Source organism: Anolis carolinensis, chromosome 6 (genome assembly GCF_035594765.1).
Source record: "Anolis carolinensis isolate JA03-04 chromosome 6, rAnoCar3.1.pri, whole genome shotgun sequence".
Taxonomy (NCBI): domain Eukaryota; kingdom Metazoa; phylum Chordata; class Lepidosauria; order Squamata; family Dactyloidae; genus Anolis; species Anolis carolinensis.
In genome coordinates this window covers 46,879,168-46,904,191 of record NC_085846.1, presented here as the reverse complement: position 1 = coordinate 46,904,191, position 25,024 = coordinate 46,879,168, and the positions used below count along the sequence as shown (strand labels likewise).

The window sequence follows — 25,024 nt, the reverse complement described above, 5'->3', positions numbered from 1 at the left end:
CTTCATTCTCCCTACAATTTAATAAAATGCAGATTGAAGTGGAGACCTCACATTTAATAGTACATATTTTAAATATGCTTTCCCACACCATTTTCCCATTTTAATCCCCACTTTTTAAACATGTTTTCAATATTTTCTTTGTCCCACGGCAGATATTTTCATCACAGCTTCAATATTTTTGAACATGATCTTCATATCTTCAACATTCTCAGTTGTATTAGGCTGATCTTCATCTACCTGCTTATTAAGCTTTTCATCTAATGTCATGTCCCATCTTGTATGACAGTCTTCATTCCCTTTCCCTCCCCTGACACTATATTTTTCTGTTCAAACACATCCACATCTTGCAGTTTTTGATTCATCTCATCATTATCATCATCATTCATCCCATCATCTTTGTACTCCTTTGATTGTTCAAAACATAAATTGTCTTCTAGATTCCCTATCTCCTTTCTCAAAGACTTGAACAAGAACTTTGGAATGGACTTTTAACATTCTTTTTATTCCTTTGAGATTAGCAAACACTAGTCAATAAAAAGTTGCCAACCCTTTTGTCCATTACAAACTTTATTGCTTCTAATTTATTGCTTTATTGCTTTCAATATTATTGGAACTTTTTGTGCTTATTTCAAAAAGAAGATAGCTTATCAAAGTAGAAATGTTACAGATGGGTCCAAGATTCCTCCAATTCCAAATCTTAATACATTAAAATGAGAAGCATTGGTGTTCAGTGTCTAGAAAGCTGCTTTCCAGTTCTTCAGATGAACAGATGATGAGAGGTGTTAATGTAAAAAGGTGGATTAAAAGAGAGTGTATTTTGTGTGTATGTGGTAACAGGCCAATGATTCTGAAAAACAGCAGGAGTTACTCTTAAAACATTTTGCCTGGTGACTCTCATGTCAGTGAGGCAGTGCATGTGTTCCAGCTTTTAAACTGAATGTTAAACATTCAGGCTGGATCTATACTGCCATATAACCCAGTATCTGATCCAAGATTATCTGCTTTGAACTGGATTATATGAGTCTACACTGTCTTATAATCAAGTTTCAAAGCAGATAATAGGGGATCAGAAACTGGATTATATGGCAATGTAGATCCAGCCTCAAACAAAGTGATAAACCTGTTTGAAGGATCAGGTTCGGCATCTTAGGGAGCTTCTTTAAGATTTGGAATAAATCCCAAAGAAAATCCATTACTCAAGTACATAACGTAATTTCCCACACATGATTTCATCTTCCAGTTTCTCTACTGCTTTGGAGGATATTTAATACAGATGGGAACTGTGATAAAATTTAGCAAAATTTCTATGCTAAACTGTAAGGACAAAACATACCATTAATGGAAATATTTGGAGAATTTGTCCAGCTATGCTGATTTGTTTCTTAATGACTGTAATGTTCATGTGAAATTATTTGATAAACCTAAGTACCCAGATGGCAAAAATAATTTGTTTTGCTATGGAAGATTATTTTCAATTATCCATGTCCAATAACATATTTTTATTTTATTCTCTAAATGATTTCAGTTTCTACATTTCCTCAGTTCATTTTATTTTAAGGTAGGAAAATATTGCCAGAACAAGTATTGCTGATTGTTTTTATTTTATAAATCTGAAGGGGGAGGAGCTATATGTGTATTCCAGTCTAATGATCATGCCTGATATTTTCCTAAATGATACACATATTTTAATGCCAGGCATTTGTATTTTCTCATTTGAATACGGCATGTGTTTATTACAATAGGTTTCCCTCTTTGCAGTCTGTTTTAAAAAGCCCATATTTTCCTTTTATTTCAAATTACAGAGGTGTTATAAAGTTGTTTTTTTATAGGCAGTAGCTATGATGGCTGCAGTAAATGTGTGCCAGTATCAATATATGCAGGGTATAACTTTACTAAAAGCTGAAATTGCATACTGGCAAATGTGCTGTGGGAACCAAAGCTACACAAACCATTGCTAAATCCTTTAAAAAATATCATTTGGAGCCACCTGCAGGCCTCAAAATGTAATTCTCTACATTAGCTATATTATTTTAACCTGATGTAGTTCTAATTGCTACTCCCTAAAAATCATTGCCCTCACCTAGTCATTCCTCCCAACTATATCAGGTCCATTGAATTAATGGAATTTACTTAAGTGTTTATTAACTAAGTTCCACCTGAAACTAGCAATTAGATTTAGTCTCAACTGGAATTCAGTTAATCAACACTTTGCCACAGAAGTATGTAACTCTTCTAGCAAACTTCCTCTTGAGTGAACTCTTCCCTCCTTTCTTGTAATCATTAATGGTTTTATGTTACATTCCCATGATGCTACATCTGGTTCTCTTGTAAACAGTGACTTAGAGGCAGTTTGTATAAACTAACAGGACAGGTGAGAATGAAAGAGAGGGATAATTTCACACTGGTGATTTGAACTTAAGCAGGAGAAAGGTAAAGACCTAAGAAAGGGAGTAAGGAGGGAAGAAATAATAAGAGAGAAAGAAGTGTGGTGGAATGAAAAATCACACATAATTCACGTTTGACCCATCCACACAGTCTTGCCAGATAAAAGATTTGCCACACAGATGTTCAGTAAAGAACAAGAAGTTTACTCTTCAAAATGCAGAGCAACTTATATACAGTCATAAGAACAATTGCATTGACTCACATAATATTAGTTCAGAGAGATTCAAATAGTCCTTAGGTGTCCATGTAAAAGGCCTTCCTCAAGAAGCCCAGAAGCAAACCTCTCTTGGTAAGCTCCTGCACATAAAACTATATGTAATTGTTGCCAAAAACTCCCAGGCTCAATTAGCTCCCTGGGTGTAACCCAACCAAAGTTTCATGCTTTGCATTTTCAGTTAACACACTCACCAATGGATTTTTACATGTTCTAACAAGAAGTTTGTGGAAAAACAGAAAAACCAAAATAAACCATAAGTAGCAGTTTGGTCCATATGTAGGAGGAGAATACAAAGTTCTGTAATACATTTATTAGAAACACTGAAATCCCACAAATGTGGGTTTTCCAGTTCTCCAGAATCTTTTCTCAGGCTAGATGGTACAAATTTAAAGAACAAGAGAAAAAGGAAAAACCCTGGCCAAGATCAGATATTTGTGACATTTCTTCTGTAATGACTGAAAAGATTTTTATTCTGGATGTCAAAACTTAGTAAAATATTAAGAAATCAGAGAGGAAGAGTTTATTGGCTTATGTAGCAATTAGAAGAGAACTTAAAAGCCAATGCAAATATTTTGCCTCTCATCTGCTGGGTTCTTAAGGTATGAAAAATGCAAGAATGATAAAATTAGAGTAATTCTTTCAGGATCAAAAGTAATTATGGTCATGACCAGTATGTGTAACTACAAATTCCAATGAAGAAAGAGAGAAGGTTGTTCGTTGTTGTTTTTGTGTCATTTCCGACCCATAGTAGCCCTAGGGTGAATCCATTATAGAATTTTCTTGGCAACATTTATTCAGAAGAAGTACCGACTCCTAACTTGCAAATTTATCAGCAAGGTATCTGCACTCAGCTTCTGTATACAGAGATTTTCAAGGCACAGTTGTCCCTCCATATTTGTGTTCTTGACTTTTGCTGTTTTGATTAAAATGTCCTCTCTAGGTGTCTCTAGGTCTTCCAGTGTGAATTTATGGTCATCTTTCACCAGTCATGTTGGAGGACCTAGACAGAACATCTCTCTAGGAATCGCTAGGTCTCCTGGTGCAATTCTTTGATCAACCTCCAGCAGAATTCAACCATACAGTCATGTTGGAGAACCTAGAAATTCTTAGAGAGGTGTCTCTCTGGTAAAAAAAAAAAAAGCAGTTTTGTTATTTGTAGCCTTTCACTTTCACCAGGGTTCTGTGCACCTACCCCAGCAAATATGGAGGGCTGATTGTATTACTGAATATTATGGAAGCTATAGTCGAGAAATTCTTGCTCACAGACATGGGTTGCATGTATAGCAGTAAATATAGATAGTAGGAAGTTCAAATAGTATTGTTGTAACAGGTGTTTCATGGTTTCTGAATAAACAATACTGAATGTCTGTAAATTGATCTGCTTGCAGTCCAAATCCATCAAAGAGCACATGCATTCCCAGGTGCTGAATGAAGAATCTTAACATTATGAAAGCTTAGAAGAGTGATTTGCTTCCACGATTGAATCACCTATCCTGGATTATATGAGTATGCCTCATAAATGAGGGCATGAATAATGCTTCCCTGTGCTTTTCCATATAGGGATGGATCCAATATCTGTATCCTTAGAAGAAAAGAGTGGAAGCCAAAATGAAATCTGTCTAAGCAAAGTCTGCTCACACAGGTGAGAAGGAAAGGGTATCAGGAAATCACAGATGTGATTTTTATAAACACTTCTTATGAGTATTAGTGAGGGAAAATAATATTTGGCTATAGCTCTGAACTGTGATGTATTACTATGTGAATGGTCTCAAGAAGTGGAAAAGGGGAAATGTGCCCTCACACCCAGGCACCCTTTGGTTGACATTAAGATGTGCTCCTTTCTTTGTCAGGTGGACTGTGGGGGCCTTATTTTGAAGCTCAGGAGTCACAGCAACTAAGGCCACTCCAAATTGAACATCAAACAAAAGTTTTATTTTCTGAAAGTTCTTAACAGGCTTGGCACAAGTTGTTGAGGTTACGAATACAAACAGTCAACTTATAAAATCATGCAAATGTTCCTTGGTTTTTTCCTTTTAGCTGCTGGGTTAACTTCCTCCAAAGGTGATGAGATCCTGGGATGCTCTTTACCCTAACCCTGAGTTGCTATATTAGAAAGAACTGGTATTTCCCTATCTAAACTCAAGGTTAGTTTGGAGACGAAGTGGTTAGAGCTTCTTCCAATGGCAGAAAAATCCTGGGATACTTTCTGCCCCAGTGCTGAGTTACTATTTTTAGAAAGAGCAGGTCTTTCTCTATATAACTCAGAACCAGTTTTAAAGGCAGAGGCTAGTACTTACGATGGCTTGTCTGAGCTGGCCTGGCTTGACCACACAAGCACATCTGAGTTCTTTTCTCTTCAGTGAAAAGACAGAAAATGCTTCTCAAAATGGAGATTTCATCCCCAGGAAAAAGGGGCGGTCCCAAGAACAAAAGGATACTTTTGCAGCCGAAAGCAGCAAAGGCTTGCAGGCTGGTTTGCAAACCTCTGTTAATAATTAACTATCAGGGTGCTATTTCCTACAACTATGGGACAATGCAAATCAAACCTCTGGGGGACGGAACAGGAAAAATCACCAAAGAAGAATTCAAATGAATAATCAACTCCTGTAGAGAAAAAGTTTGCAAGGCTAAAGCACAAAATGAGTTCAGGCTTGCCAGGGACAATAAAAAGGGCTTCTTTACTTAATGTTGGTAGAAAAAGGAAGAACAAGGAGGCAATAGGGCCTCTGAGAGAAGATGAGGTGATGCTGACAGGGGATAGGGAAAAGGCAGACCTACTTAATGCTTCTTTGCGTCAGTCTTCTCACAAAAAGAAAGCCATCCTCAACCTCAGCAACATGGAGTGGACGAAGGATTAAGGGAAATCCAACCCCAAATAGGAAAACAAGTTGTTCAGGAATTCAAGTCCCCAGGACCAGATCAATTACATCCAAGAGTATAGAGGAACTAGCGAAAAATTATTTCAGAACCTCTGGCAATCATCTTTAAGCGTTCTTGGAGAATGGGACAAGTCCCAGCAGAAAAGAGGGCAAATGTGGTCCCTATTTTTAATAAGGGAAAAAGCACAAGCCAAACAATTACCGTTCAGTCAGCCTTACGTCGATACCAGGCAAGATTCTGGAAAAGATAATTGAGGAGGTAGTCTGCAAACACTTAGAAAATAATGCTGTCATCACTAATAGTCAACATGGACTTGTCAAAAATAAGTCCTGCCAGACTAATCTGATCTCTTTTTTCGATAAGTTACAAGCTGGGTAGATAGAGGGAACGCCGTGGATGGATTTCAGTAAGGCTTTTAACAAGGTCCCCCATGACATTCTGGTAAACAATCTAGTCAAATGTGGGCTAGGCAAAACTATGGTTAGGTGAATCTGTAATTGGTTAAGCTAACGAACCCAAAGGGTGCTCATCAATGCTTCCTCTTCATCCTGGAAAGAAGTGACAAGTGGAGTGCTGCAGGGTTCTGTCCTGTGTCCGGTTCTCGGCACCACAATTGAAGGGAGAAGTCAACAAGCTGGAATGTGTCCAGAGGAAGGCAACTAAAATGCTCAAGGGTCTGGAGAACAAACCCTATGAGAAGCGACTTATGAGCTGGGCATATTTAGCCTGCAGAAGAGAAGGCTGAGACATGATAGCTATGTATCAGTATGTGAGGGGAAGTCATAGGGAGAAGGGAGCAAGCTTGTTTTCTGCTGCTCTGTAGACTAGGATGTGGAACAATGGCTTCAAACTACAGGAAAAGAGATTCTAGCAGAACATTAGGAAGAACTTCCTAACTGTGAGAGTTGTTTGGCAGTGGAACTCTCTGCCACGAAATGTGGTGGAAGCTCCTTCTTTGGATGTTTTTAAGCGTAGGCTGGATGGCCATCTGTCAGGGATGCTTTGAATGCAATTTTCCTGCTTCTTGGCTGGGGGTTGGACTGGGTGGCCCATGAGGTCTCTTCCAACTCTATAATTCTGTGATTCTATATCTTCCCCCTCTTCTGTTGGTTCAACCACAAGGAAGTGATCAAAAACATTTGATTCTGTTCTCAAGTAACAGCATTATGTTTGCATTCAAACTGGGACAGATTGTCAAAGAGTCTTGAATACCTTGAATTCACACTCTTCTCCGTATACCTTTATCACCAGTGAAGGTATTTGGCATGAGTGCCAGATATTGAGGAGTCTGCTGATTAGCATCAATATTAATAATAATATTAATAATAATTAGCATCAATAAAATTAAAAATGGCACCAAGTTTATTAATATATTTATTTGCATGATTAGTCATGATATTGAATCAATTTTTATAATTGTTCTTCTGAGAAAATTAATATAGTAATGTTTTGGAATAGAGAAACCCAAGAAACCAAGAACCAAGAAACCCTGTTGGGTCATGTAAACAAAATAATAGATTAAAGAGTCTGTTGCACAACTGTTCTTTTGCTGTTTTCTTTAGAAAATAAGTCAAACATAGCACTGAGAAACAATCCACAGTGGAACATAAACATACACACACCAGGAAGGGTGCAAAAGGAAAGCCAGGAATACCTAGTAGAAGGTAGAAAACAGTCCGGGTGCATGTATTATTACTAAAATTGTAGTTTAAAATTGTTATAATGGCTGGTGTAATTTCTGGTTAGCAGGCATAACAGATATCTAATTATACATTGCCACCAAGCTTACATTACTTTTAACCATTAAATAGAGTGCCTTTGTGTGTTTTTATTCCCTTCCAGAGTACAGACATATGACTGTGGAAGAAGAGTAGCTGACTGGTTTTCTGAGTTTCTTGGCCGGCAGTGCCGCCTCATCAGGCAGAATTCAGACTTCAAAAGGAATGCTAATAAGAAAGATGAAAAGGGTATATATCTTGCATGGATGCTAGAGAAGAAATAGTCTAGTGCTGCAAATATGAAGACTTCGTGGTTTATATGTTTCAAAGCCCATAAACAAAATGGCTGCAGTGATAAGGGAAGCATTAAAATTACAAAATAAATACTCAGTAAGTTAGATTATCAAGTGCTCAATTGTTGCAGCTACTACATGTCTCATTGGCCAGAGGCCCAGTACTAAATATGTAGTTTGCTGATATTTCTTATCCTCTCACTTCTACGCTCAATGTTTCTGTTATCAGTATTTTGTGTATTTAGTAATTATGTAAAAATTCATGGGACTCAAAGTTGGAAGGGACCACAGAGGCTATTTACTCCATCCCCATGCCAGTGCAGGAATCTGCCACAGTTAAAGCATTGCTGATGCAGCCCAGGAGACTAGGACTCAGAGCAATGGGTTCAAATTACAGGAAAGGAGATTCCACAAAAAGATTAAGAAGAACTTCCTGACTATAAAAGCTGTTCAACAGTGGAACTCTCTGCCTTGGAGTGTGGAGAAGCTCCTTCTTTGGAAGCATTTAAACAGAGGCTGGATGGCCATCTGTTAAAGGATACTTTGTGCTTTTCCTGCATGGAAGGGGGTTGGACTTGATGGTCCCTGTAGTCTCTTCTATCTCTGTGATTCTATGATTCTATGAGAGGTAGCCATCCAATATCTATTTTAAGACCTCAGACAAAGGAGAATTCATCACCTTCTGAAATCTTTTCCAGCACTTTCTGATTGTGATTCTCATTGGGGTAAAAATTTGCACATGAAGATTTTGTACTGTCTATTGTAGTTTGTCTACAATTAATTATGTCTATAATTCATTTCAATGTCACTTCTCCTAGAAGAAGGAAGGAGAGAGATCACGAATTCCCATTGTTGTGTTTTTAGGCAGAGGAACCTACAGAATTCTTAAAAAAATAAGCCTGTGCTGCTATATCCTATAGCCTGGCCTCAATGGCCAAAGCAAGCCATGTATGTATTCTACACACACACACATCATCATCATCATTTCTAGATCCACTTCATATATGTGTTGGTTGTTGTTACATGCCTTCCAGTCAACTGATTATTATGAAGTTATCACAGGGTTTTCTTTGGCAAGATTTCTTCAGGGGAGGTTTGCCATTGCTTTGCTCTAAATTTGAGAGGGCATCACGTGCCCAAGGCCATCCTGGTGGGCCTCCATTACTGAGCAGGGATTTGAGCCCTGTCTCCCAAAGTCCTAGTCCAACACTCAGACCAATATATCATACTGAATATTTCCTTTAACAATACTTAAATAAAAGTACTTAAGATCTCATACCTCTCAGTTTCATCAGCATATGTCACCAAGAGGATTCTGGTTGTTATATGTAAATAGAACAGCACTAAGGTTGTAAATAATTTCCATAATCATTCATCTCCACTTTGAAAAACTGGTTTTTCGACTGTCAGGAAATCTTGGCATGAATAAATGTAGACCAGTGACAATTTGGTGCAATATTTGAATGTTCCAAAGTGTTGCAAATGAATTACTCTGTGATTCTTTTGTGTAATGTTCTCCTCCTGGCTTCTGTGCAGAAAATGTATTTCCAGTATGTAAAATACAGTTTATTGTGCAAATAATGTGTTTTCTGCATGGAAAATAGGTTTTTTACCATTGATAATTCCTGTGAAGCAGTTCAATAAAGAGAGAATACAGTGGAAAAAATTTTATCTTTTTTTCCTGCAGCAGAGAGAAAATTGTAATTATTTGTCTTCTTATATGAAGATGAAATAGATGAAAATGTACACATATAAAACACATGTGTAAGCATGAAAGGGCACGCATGGAACATTTATACAAGTCCCAGTTGCACAATATCATTGGCCTACAATATACATATCTGATCCCTGGGAGACATTGGAAATATGGTAGATCACATTCTTTATGCTATGGTTCCTATAATCTTACATTGTATATGTTTCAGGAGAAGCATCTGCTGTAGCTGCGTCACTCTCTTTAGTAAACGAGGCACAGTACCTCCTGATAAACAGAACAAGTGTTTTAACATTGAGAGATCACATTGTTGAAAGGTGAGTGCTTCCTATTATGTAACTGAACATTCCTGTGGAGTTATGTGTTTTGATCTTTTGCATGAACAACCATGGCGCTGAAGTTGAAACCTGCCCCTCGAAGGCAGGAAGCAAGTTTACCAATGCCATTTATGCAACTACCATCTTTAAGTAGGATTGACGAGAGGAGACATGATACTCATATGTAAATATTGGAAAGGGTGTCATAAGGAAAAGGGAGCAGGTATGTTTTCTGCTGCCCTGGAGACTAGAACTTGGCACAATGGGTTCAAATTATAGGAAAAGAGATTCCACTTGAACATTAGGAAGAACTTCCTGACCATAAGATCTGTTTAGCAGTGGAACTCTCTGCTTTTGGGTGTGGCAGAGGCTTCTTTGGAGACTTTTAAACAGATGGCCACCTGTAAGGGGAATTTTGATTGTGCTTTTTCTGTATGGCATGGGGTTGGACTAGATGGCCCATGTGATTTCTTCTAACTCTGTGACATATAACTAGGCTATTCCTTAGATTCAAGGCCTTCCATCGGGTGCCTACTTACACTATTAACATGTATGTATTCTCAGCTTTCATGCTTGAAAATGCAAGCCTCTGGCCCTTATCGAACCAGAGATATATGTTAAAATGTGAAGACAGTTTAATTTGTACTATTATATACAATGATATTTTTGTGGTAAACAAAAACATGTTGTTCTTGGTTACTGAATAGAGTCAGAGCTATGACTAACATGTACAGGAAATGTGATATCTGAAATGTAAGAAGTTAGGGTGACACATCCATTATTTGGAGAAAGTATCATGTGATGTTAAATGATTCCTGGTCACATAAATTAATGTTAAAGAGCTGGAGTTTTATAGCTTAATGCTAGATATGTCTACTCAGTCATAGGTTCCACTAAATTCAGTGATGTTTACATACATACATACAGAGTGCAATGGTAAGAGCATACAACATGCTAGAAAAGACTCCAATGTCAATCTAGGAGGGGAGAGGGATGACATTGTAGGGGCAGCAATGCCAGGAATTGAGTTAGATGTTTAAATTGCAATCTCTGATGGGAATTGAGAGGCCTTTGGATTGATCAAATCAAAGTCTTGCCCTTCTCACTCACTGCCAACCCACACTCCTCTTTTGATCATGACTGGGGCTAACATTCCCATTGGGATGGTTGAGGAATGGAAAGCTATTGGGGAAAATACAATGTCCTACTCTTTCTATTCAGGCCTTATTTCATGTATGCATTCATGCACTTCTCAATATGTTAACTCAGTGGTTCTCAAAGTGTGCTCCGTGAAACCCTTAGAACTCCATGAAGCACTTTCATAGGCTTCATGCTTCCTTGCCCCCCTCCCCTTCCCCTCTACGGACATGGTGACGGGGAAGGAGGCACTGGTTGGTTGGTTGCTCCCCCACAGCGGATACATGCACCACCAGAAACACTGCCACCGAAGCACAGTAAAGAAAGACAGGGCCCATTGGTGGAGGCAGCAGAAGAGGGTTCAAAGAATTTTGGTTGGCCTTCAGGATCCTTGGTGCACGCAAGCCCTTGGAGATGTTCAAAGGTAGTAACACCTGGCCCAGGGACAAGGCTCACTAGGTAGTTACCCATGAGTTATATTTAACTGATTGATTCCCCTTAATGGGGTTTTTTCCCCCCTTTACAGGTTATTCCAAGTTCTTTTAATAAATAGGTCAGGAAATGGCCCTTTGGAACCATTTTTCCTGTGTTTGGTCTCGTTATTTGATGGTGGAAGTTCAAACATTCTCCATCTATCTGTCACTAGCCCAGCCTATCTGTCAAATTTTAAAATGCAATGCGGCCCCCGTGTCCAAAAGTTTGCCCATGTCTGATATATGTACTATATGTTTATTTGAGCTCCACAAGAAACTTTTCCTTCAAAAAGGGCTCCACATCTGAAAAGGTTTGAGAACTCCTGTGTTAACCTGTACATTCCTTTTTGTAAGTGGGGAATTGTTGAATCAGTGTCATTTATTCTATATTAAGCTTTGGGAACCATGTGTTGTCAAAGGCTTTCATGGCTGGGCTCACAGGGTTGTTATATGTTTTCTGGGCTGTATGGCCATGTTCCAGAAGTATTCTCTCCTGATGTTTCACCCACATCTATGGCAGCTATCCTCTGAGGACGCCTGCCATAGATGCGGGCGAAACGTCAGGAGAGAATACTTCTGGAACATGGCCATACAGCCCGGAAAATATACAACAACCCTTTGGGAACCAGTCCAGGTTTGGCAAAAATTAGTTTATAATGATATAGCAGTATAGCCCAGTGTTGTTGTTGTTGTTGTTGTTGTTATTATTATTATTATTATTATTATTATTATTATTATTATTATTATTACCACTGTCATCATCATCACTCCCCATGGGGACTCCAAAGCGGCTTGCAATAACATGACACAACTCAATAAATTTAAAAATATGGTGATTACAAAAATTAAAAATAATTAAAAACTATTCAATATGTGTGTTTTGAATACAAGTTAAAATACAGTTAAGATTTAATAAAAATATTTGTACAATTAAAATTACATTTAAAACTGAATATTCTCCCCAACTCCCACCTCCAGCCTCCCCAGCAGTGTGCTCCTTATCCTCCTGCAAATGTCTGATGACAAAGAAATGTCTTTGCTTGTTTGCGAAAGGCAAACAGGGATGTGGCCCTCCTGGTCTCTCTTGGGAAGGAATTCCAAAGTAGGAGCAGCCACTGAAAAGGTCCTCTCCCTAGTTCCCACCAAACACATTTGAAAAGGCCCTCCCCAGAGGATTGTAGATTTTGAACAGGTTAATTGAAAGAGAAACAGTCCTTCAAATAACCTGGACCCAAACCGCTATCCAATTTGATGTTTTGGGAACATGTTATTGGGAAGAGCTCTGAAAATATCTGTAGGAAAGAATGGAGCAGGATAGATGATCACTTATTTTCCCAACCATGAGGGGAAAACAGAGGAACTCTAGTGGATGATATTTGACTGCAAAACTGTAAAGATAAATTATAGTAAATATAGTAATATTTGGTTTTCCAGATACAGATCCCCCCCCCCCCCCACAAAACACCTTAGATTGCATGAAAGGCCAGTTCAGTTAATTTAGACTTAGATGAATTAAACCTGTTGTAATCTTCTGAGTAACAAATGAAAATCACTAGCATAATTTAAACGGCTAACTCAAGTTTTCCTCCCATAAAAGTACTTTTAAAAAATCTTTCTAAAGCATGAAGCCTGTTAAACCTGATTAGGAATCACCTCAACAGCTGTTGTGTTTACCCCAAATAACTATTAATAAGAGCATCCTGACTAAAAAAGAAACCCGTCCTTCCTGTAATTTTATTAGACAATCCTATTTATATTTTACTGATGATTATTAATGGGGCCAAATCTTCTGTCTGAGTGTTTATAGGATAGATTTACATTCTTAATCCATAAGCAGTCACTAAAAATATGATTGTTTCAACATTTTATTACTTAATGGAACTTATCTCTACTTGTTTCTATGTAATCAATTCAATACATTAATTTTTATTTGTGATTATTTCCTATTTAATAAAATAAATGATGTATTGGGATAAATGCATTTTATTAATTTCTTCCTGATTAATTGTGAAGTACTAGAACTGAGGGAGAAAGTTAGATTGTTTCAGTAACGTCATTTTCTCCCCACTAATTGCTAACAAAATTTTATTTTTAATGTTGTCTCTTAAAACAGTGGATTAATAAATTAATACTTATTGTAGTTTATCTTTATTTCTGTCTTCTCTGATAATTCCTAATAAAATAAACTGTATTTTATGAATTAATTAATATTTTGTATAATAAATTTCAACAGTTTTGATGACTAATTCATATTGAACTACTTAGTTATTTGTGACTCAGTCTTATTTACCTAAATTATTTCCATATATTCTTCATTGTTATTTAATTATTGACTAACAGATGTACATACAAGCACATTATATATATTGTAATGTTTTTCCCCCTTGGGAAGAATACATTGTTCTGAATATTAATAATCCGGTTGAAACTAGCTTTAAGAATTATTTTGTCCATTCAGCAAATCTTGCTTCAAAAATGCAACTATTATTTTATAATGCCTCTTATCATGTCATGTTAGAAACAAGCCAAAGGTACAGTTGTAATGTATTTGAAAACACAAACAAAGTTAAAAACTTGTCATTATACCAAATGCCCTTTGACCAGTAGCTGGCCATTTGGAGTGCCTCTGGTGTTGCTATAAGAAGGTCCTCCACTGTGAATGTGGCAGGGCTCAGACTGCATTGTAATAGGTGATCTATGGTTTGCTCTTCTCCACGCTTGCACGATGCCTCTGAGAAAACGGAATAATATCTGATTTTTAATAAGTAGTTCTGTGGAATTACTTTCCAGGGAGGCTGGCCCTGTCTCTGCTCTCTTCCACCAGCATTTGTTGATCAACTGGTTATACAGAAAGGTCTTTTAATGTTGTTTGTAATACCTCTATCCATATTTAAGGGGTTTAAATTATTTTATACTATATTAAAGTAGTAATTTTAATAAAATAACTAATGTGATTGTTTTAACACTTTTTATTATCAGGATTTTAGCCATACACCACAACCCTTGTATCTATGGGGGATACATTCCAGAACTTAATGTGGATGCATGAAACAATGGAAAATAACAAAGTCTACTGCATGAAAAACTTCCAGCAGAAACATAGCATAGAGTCATGTTGGAGGACCTAGGAAATGCCTATAGAGGGTGTCTTTCTAGGCATTGCTAGATAGTCCAGCATGGCTATAGTCAAATTACAGCAGACCCATACTATAAAATCTCTTGGAGTGCCTTGCTAGAGGCAACAAATTTAGCTACTGGTAAATGAAACCACAGGCACTGGTCCTGCAGGAGTTGTACTGTATCTTGTTGTAAGTTGCTTTTTCTCTCATTTCTGGAGAAAGGTGGGGCATAAAGTAAATATAGAATTGAACAGATAGTGATTTCATCAAAGGAGTGATAGAACTGGAATATAGAGTATTCTCAGGAAATTGCATGATACAGAAACTGAAATATATTAACATTTGGAAGCTGCTGATGACATCAAACATTCATACGTGTGTACATGCACACATACACACCTGGAGAAGAGTGTTAGTTAGGTTCTGCAACCTATCAACAAGAGTATCTGTAGATTATTTTACTGAGTTTCTTGTAGGCAACAGCTATTATTTTGAAAATGATATATAGCATGTCACAAACTTGCAAGTTTTGGCAAGGATGAATGTAATGACTTATTGATAAGAAGAGCCCCCCCCCCCCACCCCCCCAATATTTTTGTAAGGAAAGAAAGTGTTGGAATCATGAGGTTGGAAGGGTTCCCATAGGTCATAAGGTCCAGCTCCTCACTCAGTATAGGAAACCTAGTTAGAGTATCTCCAGTAGGTAGCTATCTAGCTGCTTTTTGAAGATTTTCAGAGTTAGTTGCTTCCTCTTCTCTTTCATGCTTTTGAGGCCATTTATACGAAAATGGCATATATTGTAGAGGTATCATCAGTCAAAAACAAAACAAAACCATATGTACAGGGACTAAGGAATGCATTTAAAAATAAATTTAAGACTTTTAAAATCCTGAACCATGACAGCATTATGATGACAGAAATGTTCTTCAAAAGTCAGAGCTCCCACTGTTTCAAAGCCCAGTGATTGGATAGATGTGCATAAAGATAAAACATTCTTAGACTCACTCCCTCTCCCATCTCCCCTATCCATAGAAAAATGGTCTCTACATTCCTAAATTTGGAAACCCTAAGTCCAGTTCTAATATTTATCAGCTGGTTTGGTTATTTCTCAAGGTGAAATAACCAAACCAGCTGAAAAGAACCTTATTCTCTTGAACTTCAAATCTCATCCGAGTGGTTAGCTCATCTCCAGAATCAAGTGGCCCAAATACAATAACACCCCTCAGGCAAGTGATAAGATGGTCTTATAAATATAATTCTGTCTTTATTATACTGAGGAATGTACTGGACTGATAAATCAAGTCATTTGTGTTAGCCCATAATCTTTTCTTTTTTGCTTCTATGGAACAGAGTTGGCGATTCGCTTGTCCTGCAGGATCTCATCCATCGCTTTCGTGCAAATATTGTCATCAGCACAAATGAGCCATTTGAAGAAGACCTATGGGAAGAGATTACTATTGGTTCCCTTCATTTTAAGGTACAAATTTGATGTATTTTAATAGTATAAAGCATGCTGGGAAGGTAAGAGGTGTATTTCCAGAAAAAAGTCAAGCTGGAAAAAATGATAGCTGATCCTACAGGAGAGTTGTTAGGAAATAATGTACCAAAAGGAAATGTGTATTATTGTGTGTATGAACTGACTATGCAAGTTGTTGAATTGACATGGTGTGCCACAGCCATTCCATGATATGGTGAGCATTTTCCAAGTGTCAGCAACTATTTATTCCATCCTTGGCCTCAGGGTGTGTTACTTGTCCCTTCCCACCAGGCGCTCCCAGAAAGTGCAGTGGTGACACTTTTTTTATAGAGCGATAGCTGCCTTCATCCATGGTAGGTGGCTCTATCTCAAATAAGATAGCAGCTGTTTTCTGAAGAAAGAACCCTAGTGCCTCCCTTGTAGAAGTGCTGTTGCCCCCTTAGGTGAGGATGTCACAAGCAGAGAGGAGACTGACAGATTTAGTGAAGGACTTAAATTGAGAAAAAGAAAGGATGAAAAGGAGAACTGTTCAACTATGTAGGTGTGAGAAAATGGAGTGGAAAAAAGCAGAATGGGATGACAAGAGAGCAAATAGCATTATTCTTCTAGTGGAGTAAATTATTTCAGAGACTTTTCTGTGCAAATTTCAGGTTATGGGCCCATGTCATAGATGTTTGGTTATCTGCATCGATCAACAAACTGGACAGGGAAACAAGGATTTTTTTCAGGGCCTTGCTGCAACCAGAGATAGAAAGGTCAGTATAGAAATACCTTTTCTTAAATCATTGAATAAGCATGTACTTGTGAAAACCAATTAATGTTAATTCTAATACTTTCAATATGCATGACTTACTCCAAGAATACCTTTTTGATATTTTTTTTCATTTAAGTGTATTGGAGAAATAAATATTACAGATACAGTTCTCCCCTGCTAACAGATACTATAGGCAAAGCTACAAGGTTCATAGTACAATATTCTGATATGTTTCAGTAAATGTGCACAGTGCTTCATTATTGTCTTGCCCCTCCTCTCATACTCTTTAGTCATGTATTTTTCTATATGCATGCAGGGTTGTATTTCGTCTTATTTTTTAGAGCATTTGAAAACTCAAGCCCACTTCAAATATTTGACAGCAAGGGGAAATCCTGTTCTCTCTGTTTCCCCCTCAGCTTGCTTTTCTTTCCCTTTTATGTGCTTCTAATTAGTTTTTAATAGACATGCTTCACAACAAATGCTTGAAATATATATATATATTTGACAAAGACACAGCTCATAGTGTAACACCGATATAATTTAATATATAAGACTTGGAAGGTAAATCTATATTGTTTTGCTCTTGTTTCCGTACACACTTGAGTCTGCTTCATTTGACAGTCCTGGGTTCCTTCCCTACATGATTCACTTCAAAGCTATAATAATTGGAAAGGTTATTTGTATACTAACTCACTGATCATTTCTCACATTGCTACGCCAACAAAAAGAGGAAGACAAAACTATAGGAAATGAACTCTTGTCTACCAATAGCAGTGAACAACACTGGCTGAAAATTGCAGCAGCATAGTGTATATTCAGATATTGATGGCTACCATTATCCTTGCTTGAAATTGATGAGCAATAGTCACGATGAAGGCATTGCTGGGCTGAGTCATCCACACTTCTCTGCAAAAGCAAATCTGGAGACTCTTCACTTCATTTATGGGAATCCTACAGCATCCCTTCAGCCTTCCCCACGAGCTCATTAAGCAGTAGTTGGTGATATCATTAGCTTTGCTAATAAAGCACTGCAGTTTTTCTTCAGTTCAATATGCTGAGGTATGCCTTTTAAAGGAAAGGTTTAAGCAGACCTTTTACTAGTTTGAATTATTTATGATTCAGAACATAATCTCTGACCTCCTTCTGTTAAAATGTATCACTAAATACTCTCTTTGTTTCCTAGAATTTCTTTCAAATGTGCTAAGTAAGTGAGGACGCTGGAATGGTCATATGATTTTAGGGCTGCAAATTAGTTTAAATTAGGCAAAATTGTTGTGTTCATTCAAATAGTTTCCAATTCATGATGACCGTAAGGCAAACCTATCACAGGGATTTCTCTGCAGGTTTTGTTCAGAAGGGATTTGCTTTTGCCTTCTCCTGAGCTGAAAGAGTGTATCCAAGTAGGTTTCCGTGGTTGAGCAGGGATTTAACCCCAAGTTTCCCGAGTTTCAGTCCAATTTCTAACCACTACACAATGCTGGTTCTCTTTAGGCAATATAGTTCCTTCTATAAAACAGTAAAATTCTGCCCTCAGGCAATCTAGTTCTGTGGTCAACTGAATTCTGTGATTTACATAAATTACACAGTGAGGAAGTCTGGATCATTTAGGGGGAAGGTTCTCAGAGCTTCAGAATGTTGCAGACGTGATTTGATACCAGCACATGGTCAAGACATTGTGAAGCATAATTCTCCAGCATCTGAGGCTGCTGGGTGCTGCTCTGTGAAAGTTTATTAGGTGATGACAATTTGTGAGCTTCCTTGATGGACCACAAGACTATTTGTGACTTCAGAATACAAAGATCCTATTTTTTTCCACAAATGTACATTAGTGCCATGAACACAGTAGCTCTTAAGTGCCCAGTTCTAGTGATGTGGAGCCAGAAAGTTGCCTTGGTATACAAAATAATCTATGGGAAACAAAGTAGGTTATACAATGACTAGAGACAGAGCAGATAGTATTATCCATGGCAATAATTCAGCTGAAAAATGTGGAAGCTTTAGGTCTTAATGTCTCTCAAGTCTGGAGATAAGGCAACCACTTTGCCTTGGATGGGGTTGCACTCCCCTTATATATGCTGATTATCACATTCATAGCTAAAGGTCTGTCTATATGCCTGCCTTAACATCTTGGTTCAGCAGCTTTATAAAATAAATTTAATAAAGTATTCAAAATCAACACTGCTATATTTCTGCCATGTTGAGAATTAAGCAATACACGCAAGCTATAAAATACATCAGCATTACAATTGTCCAATGAAAATAATTTCATTCAATAGAATATATAGGAGGTATTAAAATGAATGGATAAATGGTAGTTGAATAATACACCAAGAATTAAATTAGCAATATTTTAAATCTCTGGCTATGATCATGTATAACACAGACATAGGGAAGTGTGCTATATGTTCCTATTCATCCCTATTCAGGATCCCAGTATTATTACTTTTACAGAAAGGATGTAATATTAGATAAGATTTAGAGAGACAATCATCATTATTGATTAATTTCATTGGAAAAAAACAACTTTATAGGAGAATTAATAGAAAACGTTAGATTTACCAATACTATAATTGATTCCCTCAGGAAGAAAGGAAATCAAGTGTGGAGTCTAAATTGGATAATCTCCTTCTCATGTAAATCTTATACACAGCAAGGTTAAATAAAATAAATGAATACTTAATAGGCTTCTGTCCAGTTGGTATGATTCCAATTCATCTTGCTTATTTCCCGTGCTATGGGCATTAGTGAAAAGACATCTAGGCTGATGGGACATTCCCCTTAGCTGTTTATTTGAGATTATTGTCCTGTCGCTGCTTGGTACTTGTTTGTCCAACCCATTCTTTAGTCTTTTGGCTATTTGCTCTGATAAATTACTGTTCCCAAGGATATTGTCACCCTGCCCCACACAACCTAGTTTAAAGTCTGCCTGATGAGGATTGCCAGTCTCTGAGCTGTGCACTGCTTGTGAGCTTTCTGAAAAAATGTAAACAACTACTTTGGGAAGCAAAATGCTGTACAAAATAGATTATTCTATTGACGTTCCTCCTCTGTTCTTTTCTGTTAACACTCTTTCTCCTACCCTTTTACACAAAGTAAACACTCCTATGAACATGCAGAGAGGCAATCATGTTGGCCTATCAACTTCAAGCTACTGCTTCTCAAGCACTCATAAATAATCATGTATATCTTCTTTTATTCCATTGTCACAAGAAAGAAAGAAAAAAGAAAAAATGTCCTTCTGGCTGAGGGTCATGATTTTTTTAGTTTTTCATTTTTGAATTTGAGTCTTTTAATTTTTTTATAAACATGGTTTGCAAAAACTTGCTATTTTTTTGTTTGTGTGTATGGGGAGAGAGAAGTAATTTTTATTCAAGGGGGAAAACAAAATAAAACAAGTTTTTTTAGATATAAAAAACTAAAACTACATGACTGCATACTGTCTACTACAGTAAGACTACAACTAAGTGACTATGAAAAATAACAAAACAGAAAACAAAATACATGCAAACATACACACAAAACAAATAAACAAGGAATGACCCACAAACTTCACATGCTTATCTGATGTTTGATCTTCCTCTTTTTTCCCCCTCTGATTGTTATCTGTTGAACTTTTCTCCATGAATTTTTTCACCTTTTGCACAGTATTTAATCTTTTGATTAAATCTGGGAGAGATTCCTTCCAATTTCTCCCATCTATAAATGGGAAATCCTTTGCCTTTAACTTCAGAATTAAGAGAGATTAGATCATTTCATACCAATGCTAATTGGTTCAGCATTGTCCTACATGTGAAAATGTTTCACACATTAACTACCATAGAGGTTATTCCATGCATTTATAGTTGGGGCATTCTGAATGTGAACCCTCAGCTATTTCAGCAGGTTATGTCTATTCTAGACTCTGGCATATATGACTAGGTCAGAGCTATTAAGGTTGTAGACCGCCTGTTGTTTGGGACTCCAACTCCCAGAACCCCTAGCCAGCTTGTCCAACGGTCAGGAATTCTAGGAGATGAAGTCCAAAGCACCTAAAGGGCCACAAGTTGCAATAGGTACTATGGGCAAGCAGGTATCCTGTTATGTCTCTTTTCTTTCAATGGTTGGTGTAGTTGAGTGGGTAGGTGCTACCCTTTCCAGTTTTCATGGTGAGCTAATTTTCACTGATGCCTCTCTTATGTTCCTAACATTACTATCAACAACAAGAAGAAAACTTTATTTATATACCGCTCTGTCTCCCATAGGGACTCAAGGCGGTTTGCACATGGTAAACATTCAATACCAGCATACAACATACAACAATCCCATAATAACATCACAATTTAAACATGATAAAAAATTAAAACAATGTGCTCATTTGATATAAAAAGTAATTTTAAATATCTCCATTGGGTGATTCAACAACCAATGGGCAATGACGGCTGTAAGAGGTGGGATAGGGTTCACAGGGTAAAAATAACATAAAGCGAGAGTAGAAGCGCGATTGATAGCAAGGAGCATAAGACAGGATTACACCACTTGAGACCTGCTGAGTAGCTATAAGGGTAAAATTAGTTAAACTAACACCAAGGCAAAATCGAAGGAAGTGGGTAAAGTGCAGAACAGGGACCATATGATGGCCGGGGTGGAGTCTGAGGTTCCATGTTAGTCACTTCCAAAAGCCTGTTGAAACCACCAGGGTTCAGATCCCTATGGAAGGAGAATACTGACGGGGCTTGCCCTATCTCTTTGGGGAGGGTGTTCCAGAGGTGGGGGCCACCACCGAGAAAGCCCTCTCCCTCGTGGGCATTCTTAAATAGCATAGAAAATTAAATCCTCCATATTTTCAAAATCCTGACCATTGGACTAATATCTTCTGTTTTCTATCTCAAGTCACTTTCAGAAACTGGAAGATTTTTATATCAATGTGTGGCCATAACTATCCTTAGCACCTTGCTGGTTTCCTCCTTGTCTTTGCAGCTATCAAACCTCCCACTGTCCAGCCAAGCTACTTTTGCCAACCATGCCAAGTGACTGTGCCTCAAAAGGAGTCACCCAAGCAGTGTTGGTGCTGTTGTAAAGGCACATAATAGCATTTCTAGAGGGGCTAAAGACTTGGTTTTTTAACAATTAAAGCATGGAAACCATGCCCAAAAAAAAAAGAAAAGAATTTGACATTTTGAAACCACTGAGAAAATGAGAAAGATGTTTACAAATCATGGCTATTCTGCCCAGACTGAAATAATTGGGGCATTATTAGTTATTACTAAGCATAAGTTAATGGTAGAAAATCAATTGTGTATTTGTTCTTACAGACTTATAAGTATGCTTTTTTTCAGACTAACTTTGGAATATATCTCATGAATGACCCAGCAAAGCAGTCCTCCTTTCCAGATACCTTGTCAGTGGGATCTCAGCTACTTGCAGTGATGAAGGACAGCATCATGTCTACAGCATCTGCTAATAAGCAAAATTCAGGATGACATCTTAGCTATCTCTGCAAACAGCGCTACCTTGTATACTGTTCTCAGTTCACATTATTCATCTTGCACACTTGCTGTGAACACTAAATGCTTTCTCCAATGTTACTAGTAAAGTATCAAATGTTAGTGAACAATGAGTGATCATGTTCATCAATTCAAGTTGCATAATCTCTTGCAGCTCTTTACAGCTAATCCCTTTGCTAACTGACAAACTCAAAAGAGTTGTATTGAAGTATTGAAGACTATTCCACATCTGATGCCAAGTAATGGTTTTCATGTTGTTATTATTATTATTATTATTAAACTTTATTTGTACCCCGCTAGCATCTCCCGAAGGACTCGATGCGGCTTACAAAGGCCAAGGCCTCAACACACAATATAACAATACAAAACAAAAGGCAAATTAAAAACAATTAAAACAGTATAAACATGTTGAATTTGAGAGAGGCAAGAGTCACCTTTGTGGTACAAGGTTGGAAGAGAGAATTGCACAAGATCATCATCGTCATCATCAATGTGTTTACAGTATACTCTCAGTTAACCAGAACTCAAGCAACCAAAACTCTCAAGCAACTGGCAGAAATTGAAGAAATAATAGTAATAAAAATTAAAATACCTGTGTAATACATGTGTAATGTAACTGTGTTACATTAAGTTTGTCTCTATTTTCTTGATTTGCATTTACTGTTTTTCAATACTAATATTGAGTCAATACAGAGTTTACAGTTTGGTATAGCATGGGGTATTGATTAGGCCTATTTTTAATAATCACTCCTAAGCAACCAGAAACTACATATATCCATCATCTACCAATCCCCATGGATGCTGGTTAAATGATAATCTACTGTACTTTGTTTATACTCCATTTCTCAAGATTGAGACTCAGTGTGTTTTACACATTAAAACAATTAAAAACATAACAAGTCAATATTAAAATATTTATTTTATTATAATTAAACTATTAATAGATATTAAAATAATTATTATTCATAATAAACAATATTAAATAACTTAAAATATACTCTTGAAAAAGCCAGCAAATTACCAAAGCAGTACTATTTAAAATAATACAGCACCTTCTTACAATTCCTTAAAATTCTTCACTTTTGTTTTAATAAAAAAAAATTGTCTGCCAACAGAAGGAAGACCCATTCCAGCTTCGCTAGAGAAAAAGTTCCAAAGTCTAGGGACATAGAACTGAGAAAGCTCTGGCTAATGTTTGCACCTACCATCCCTTTACGAAAATGCAGGAAAAGCAGTTCAGTTTTTCAGAAAGGCCAAAGTATAGAACTACATGTGCATTCTGAGATGATATGTCTAAATGGCTGTTCATACAGCACTGAATGAAAATGAATTCAATCTGCCAAGAGTTAGCCCACCCTAACTTCAAATTCTTGTTCATGGTGAAGTGTTCAAGAGATTAATCCCACGTATTGCCTTTTAAATTATTTTTCTCAGTAAAATCCACAATATCCTCAAATCCAAGTTGTAGTTTGCTATCACAGTCCTAGATCAGAAAACGAAACTGAAGATATTACTTCTGCTGTTCAGCAGTGACAATTTCCAATGCTTCAGAACCATATAAAATTCAGTGGTCCAACCTCTATAGGAGCTCTTTGCTTAATATGAACATACAGAGTTCCCAGAGTACCTTAGCGTAACTTGCTCAGGTACGTGAAATGATGAACTGCATCATGGCAACATCAGCTATAATGCCGTTATTCTTCAATCTTCCACAGCACATTCAGCATGATTACTTCATGACCCAAACACCAACTCCAGAATGCTGTTCAAGAGAGACTTCTTTCTGATACATCTTGAAATAATTTTTTTTTAAAACCCACATGAGTGAAAATAGGATGTTGCAAATAGTACTTAAAATTCCTAGAATATAGGGGCAACAGGAATTTGTGGTTATTTTTTCAAATAAATATTTGCAATAAATATTACAACCTAGACCAGTGATGGCCAACCTATGACACGCGTGTCAACACTGACACGCCTAGCCATTTTTGCTGACACACTGCCACATGCAGATTGATTGGATGACTATGTCTTTTGTGGCCAAATTTGGTGTGATTTGGTCCAGTGGTTTTGTTATTTACTCCATGGGAATTGTGCACATTATTATTCTATTATTATTGTAGTATATTATCATTTTATTACTATATTATTATTATATTCATTATTCATGACTACATTGAAACTGGAATAGAGATAAATCAGCATGGAAACTGCAAGAGGTACCATAGATTGTTGAACATGGAAATAATGGCAGTAAATAGTTTTTGATTTATTAAATACAGTTATATATTACAATTATATATTTTTGTTATTCAAACTATACATATTGCGAAATTATGGGTTTTTTTCTCGAAGTGACACACCACCCAAGTCATGCTAGGTTTTTTGGTGAATTTTGACACACCAAGCGCAAAAGGTTGCCCATCATTGACCTAGACAGATCTGCCCTACCAATGTTTTTTTTTTTTAAGAGTTAAATGTTTCTCGTTCTGCCACTAGATGGCAAACTTTTTCTTTCCTATAAAATGGTTCTTCCATGTACAATCATGTTATAAACATTCAACTCACAGTTAAGGACGTGGTGAGACAACAGGAAGTGAAAGGAATCTACCCATTGGAAGGGAAATTCTCTCCTGAAAGAGTTATCATGGGCAAAAAGTGTCTCCACTAAAGCTTTATCACCGATCCATGTTTCTACCACAAGCCATTTTTTTCAAAATCCAATTATTACAGGAACAGAAAGTGCGGCTAAATCTTCTGAACAGGAGCACAGATAGCAAAACAAACACCACAGGGGTTTTACTTCTTCCCTATGCTACCCAAAGGTACATTTTTAAGTTACCTATGGTCTTACACTTTTTTTTAGGCAAGGAATCCTCAGATGGTTTTTCCATTTCCTTCCTATGAAAACAAGTTTTCCTTGTATCCAGAAAACTATTTTGTACTATTTCCCCCTAAAATATAGGTTTAGAAAATAAGTTACAATTTTATAAGAAA

At 37.0% G+C, this 25,024-nt stretch overlaps 1 protein-coding gene across 4 annotated transcripts in view; it reads left to right on the top strand.

The window, feature by feature from the left end:
- Positions 1–22,627, top strand: part of mocos (molybdenum cofactor sulfurase) — a 90,766-nt gene extending 68,139 nt beyond the window's left edge. For all 4 annotated transcript variants that reach the window (XM_062956971.1, XM_062956973.1, XM_062956972.1 and 1 more), the window contains 6 exons: positions 4,223–4,304; positions 7,385–7,509; positions 9,479–9,584; positions 15,664–15,790; positions 16,441–16,545; positions 21,860–22,627. In XM_062956971.1, the coding sequence (XP_062813041.1) occupies positions 4,223–4,304; positions 7,385–7,509; positions 9,479–9,584; positions 15,664–15,790; positions 16,441–16,545; positions 21,860–22,003 (689 nt within the window). In that variant the 3' untranslated portion in view covers positions 22,004–22,627. The remainder of the gene's footprint in view (positions 1–4,222; positions 4,305–7,384; positions 7,510–9,478; positions 9,585–15,663; positions 15,791–16,440; positions 16,546–21,859) is intronic.
- Positions 22,628–25,024: the final 2,397 nt, after the last annotated feature.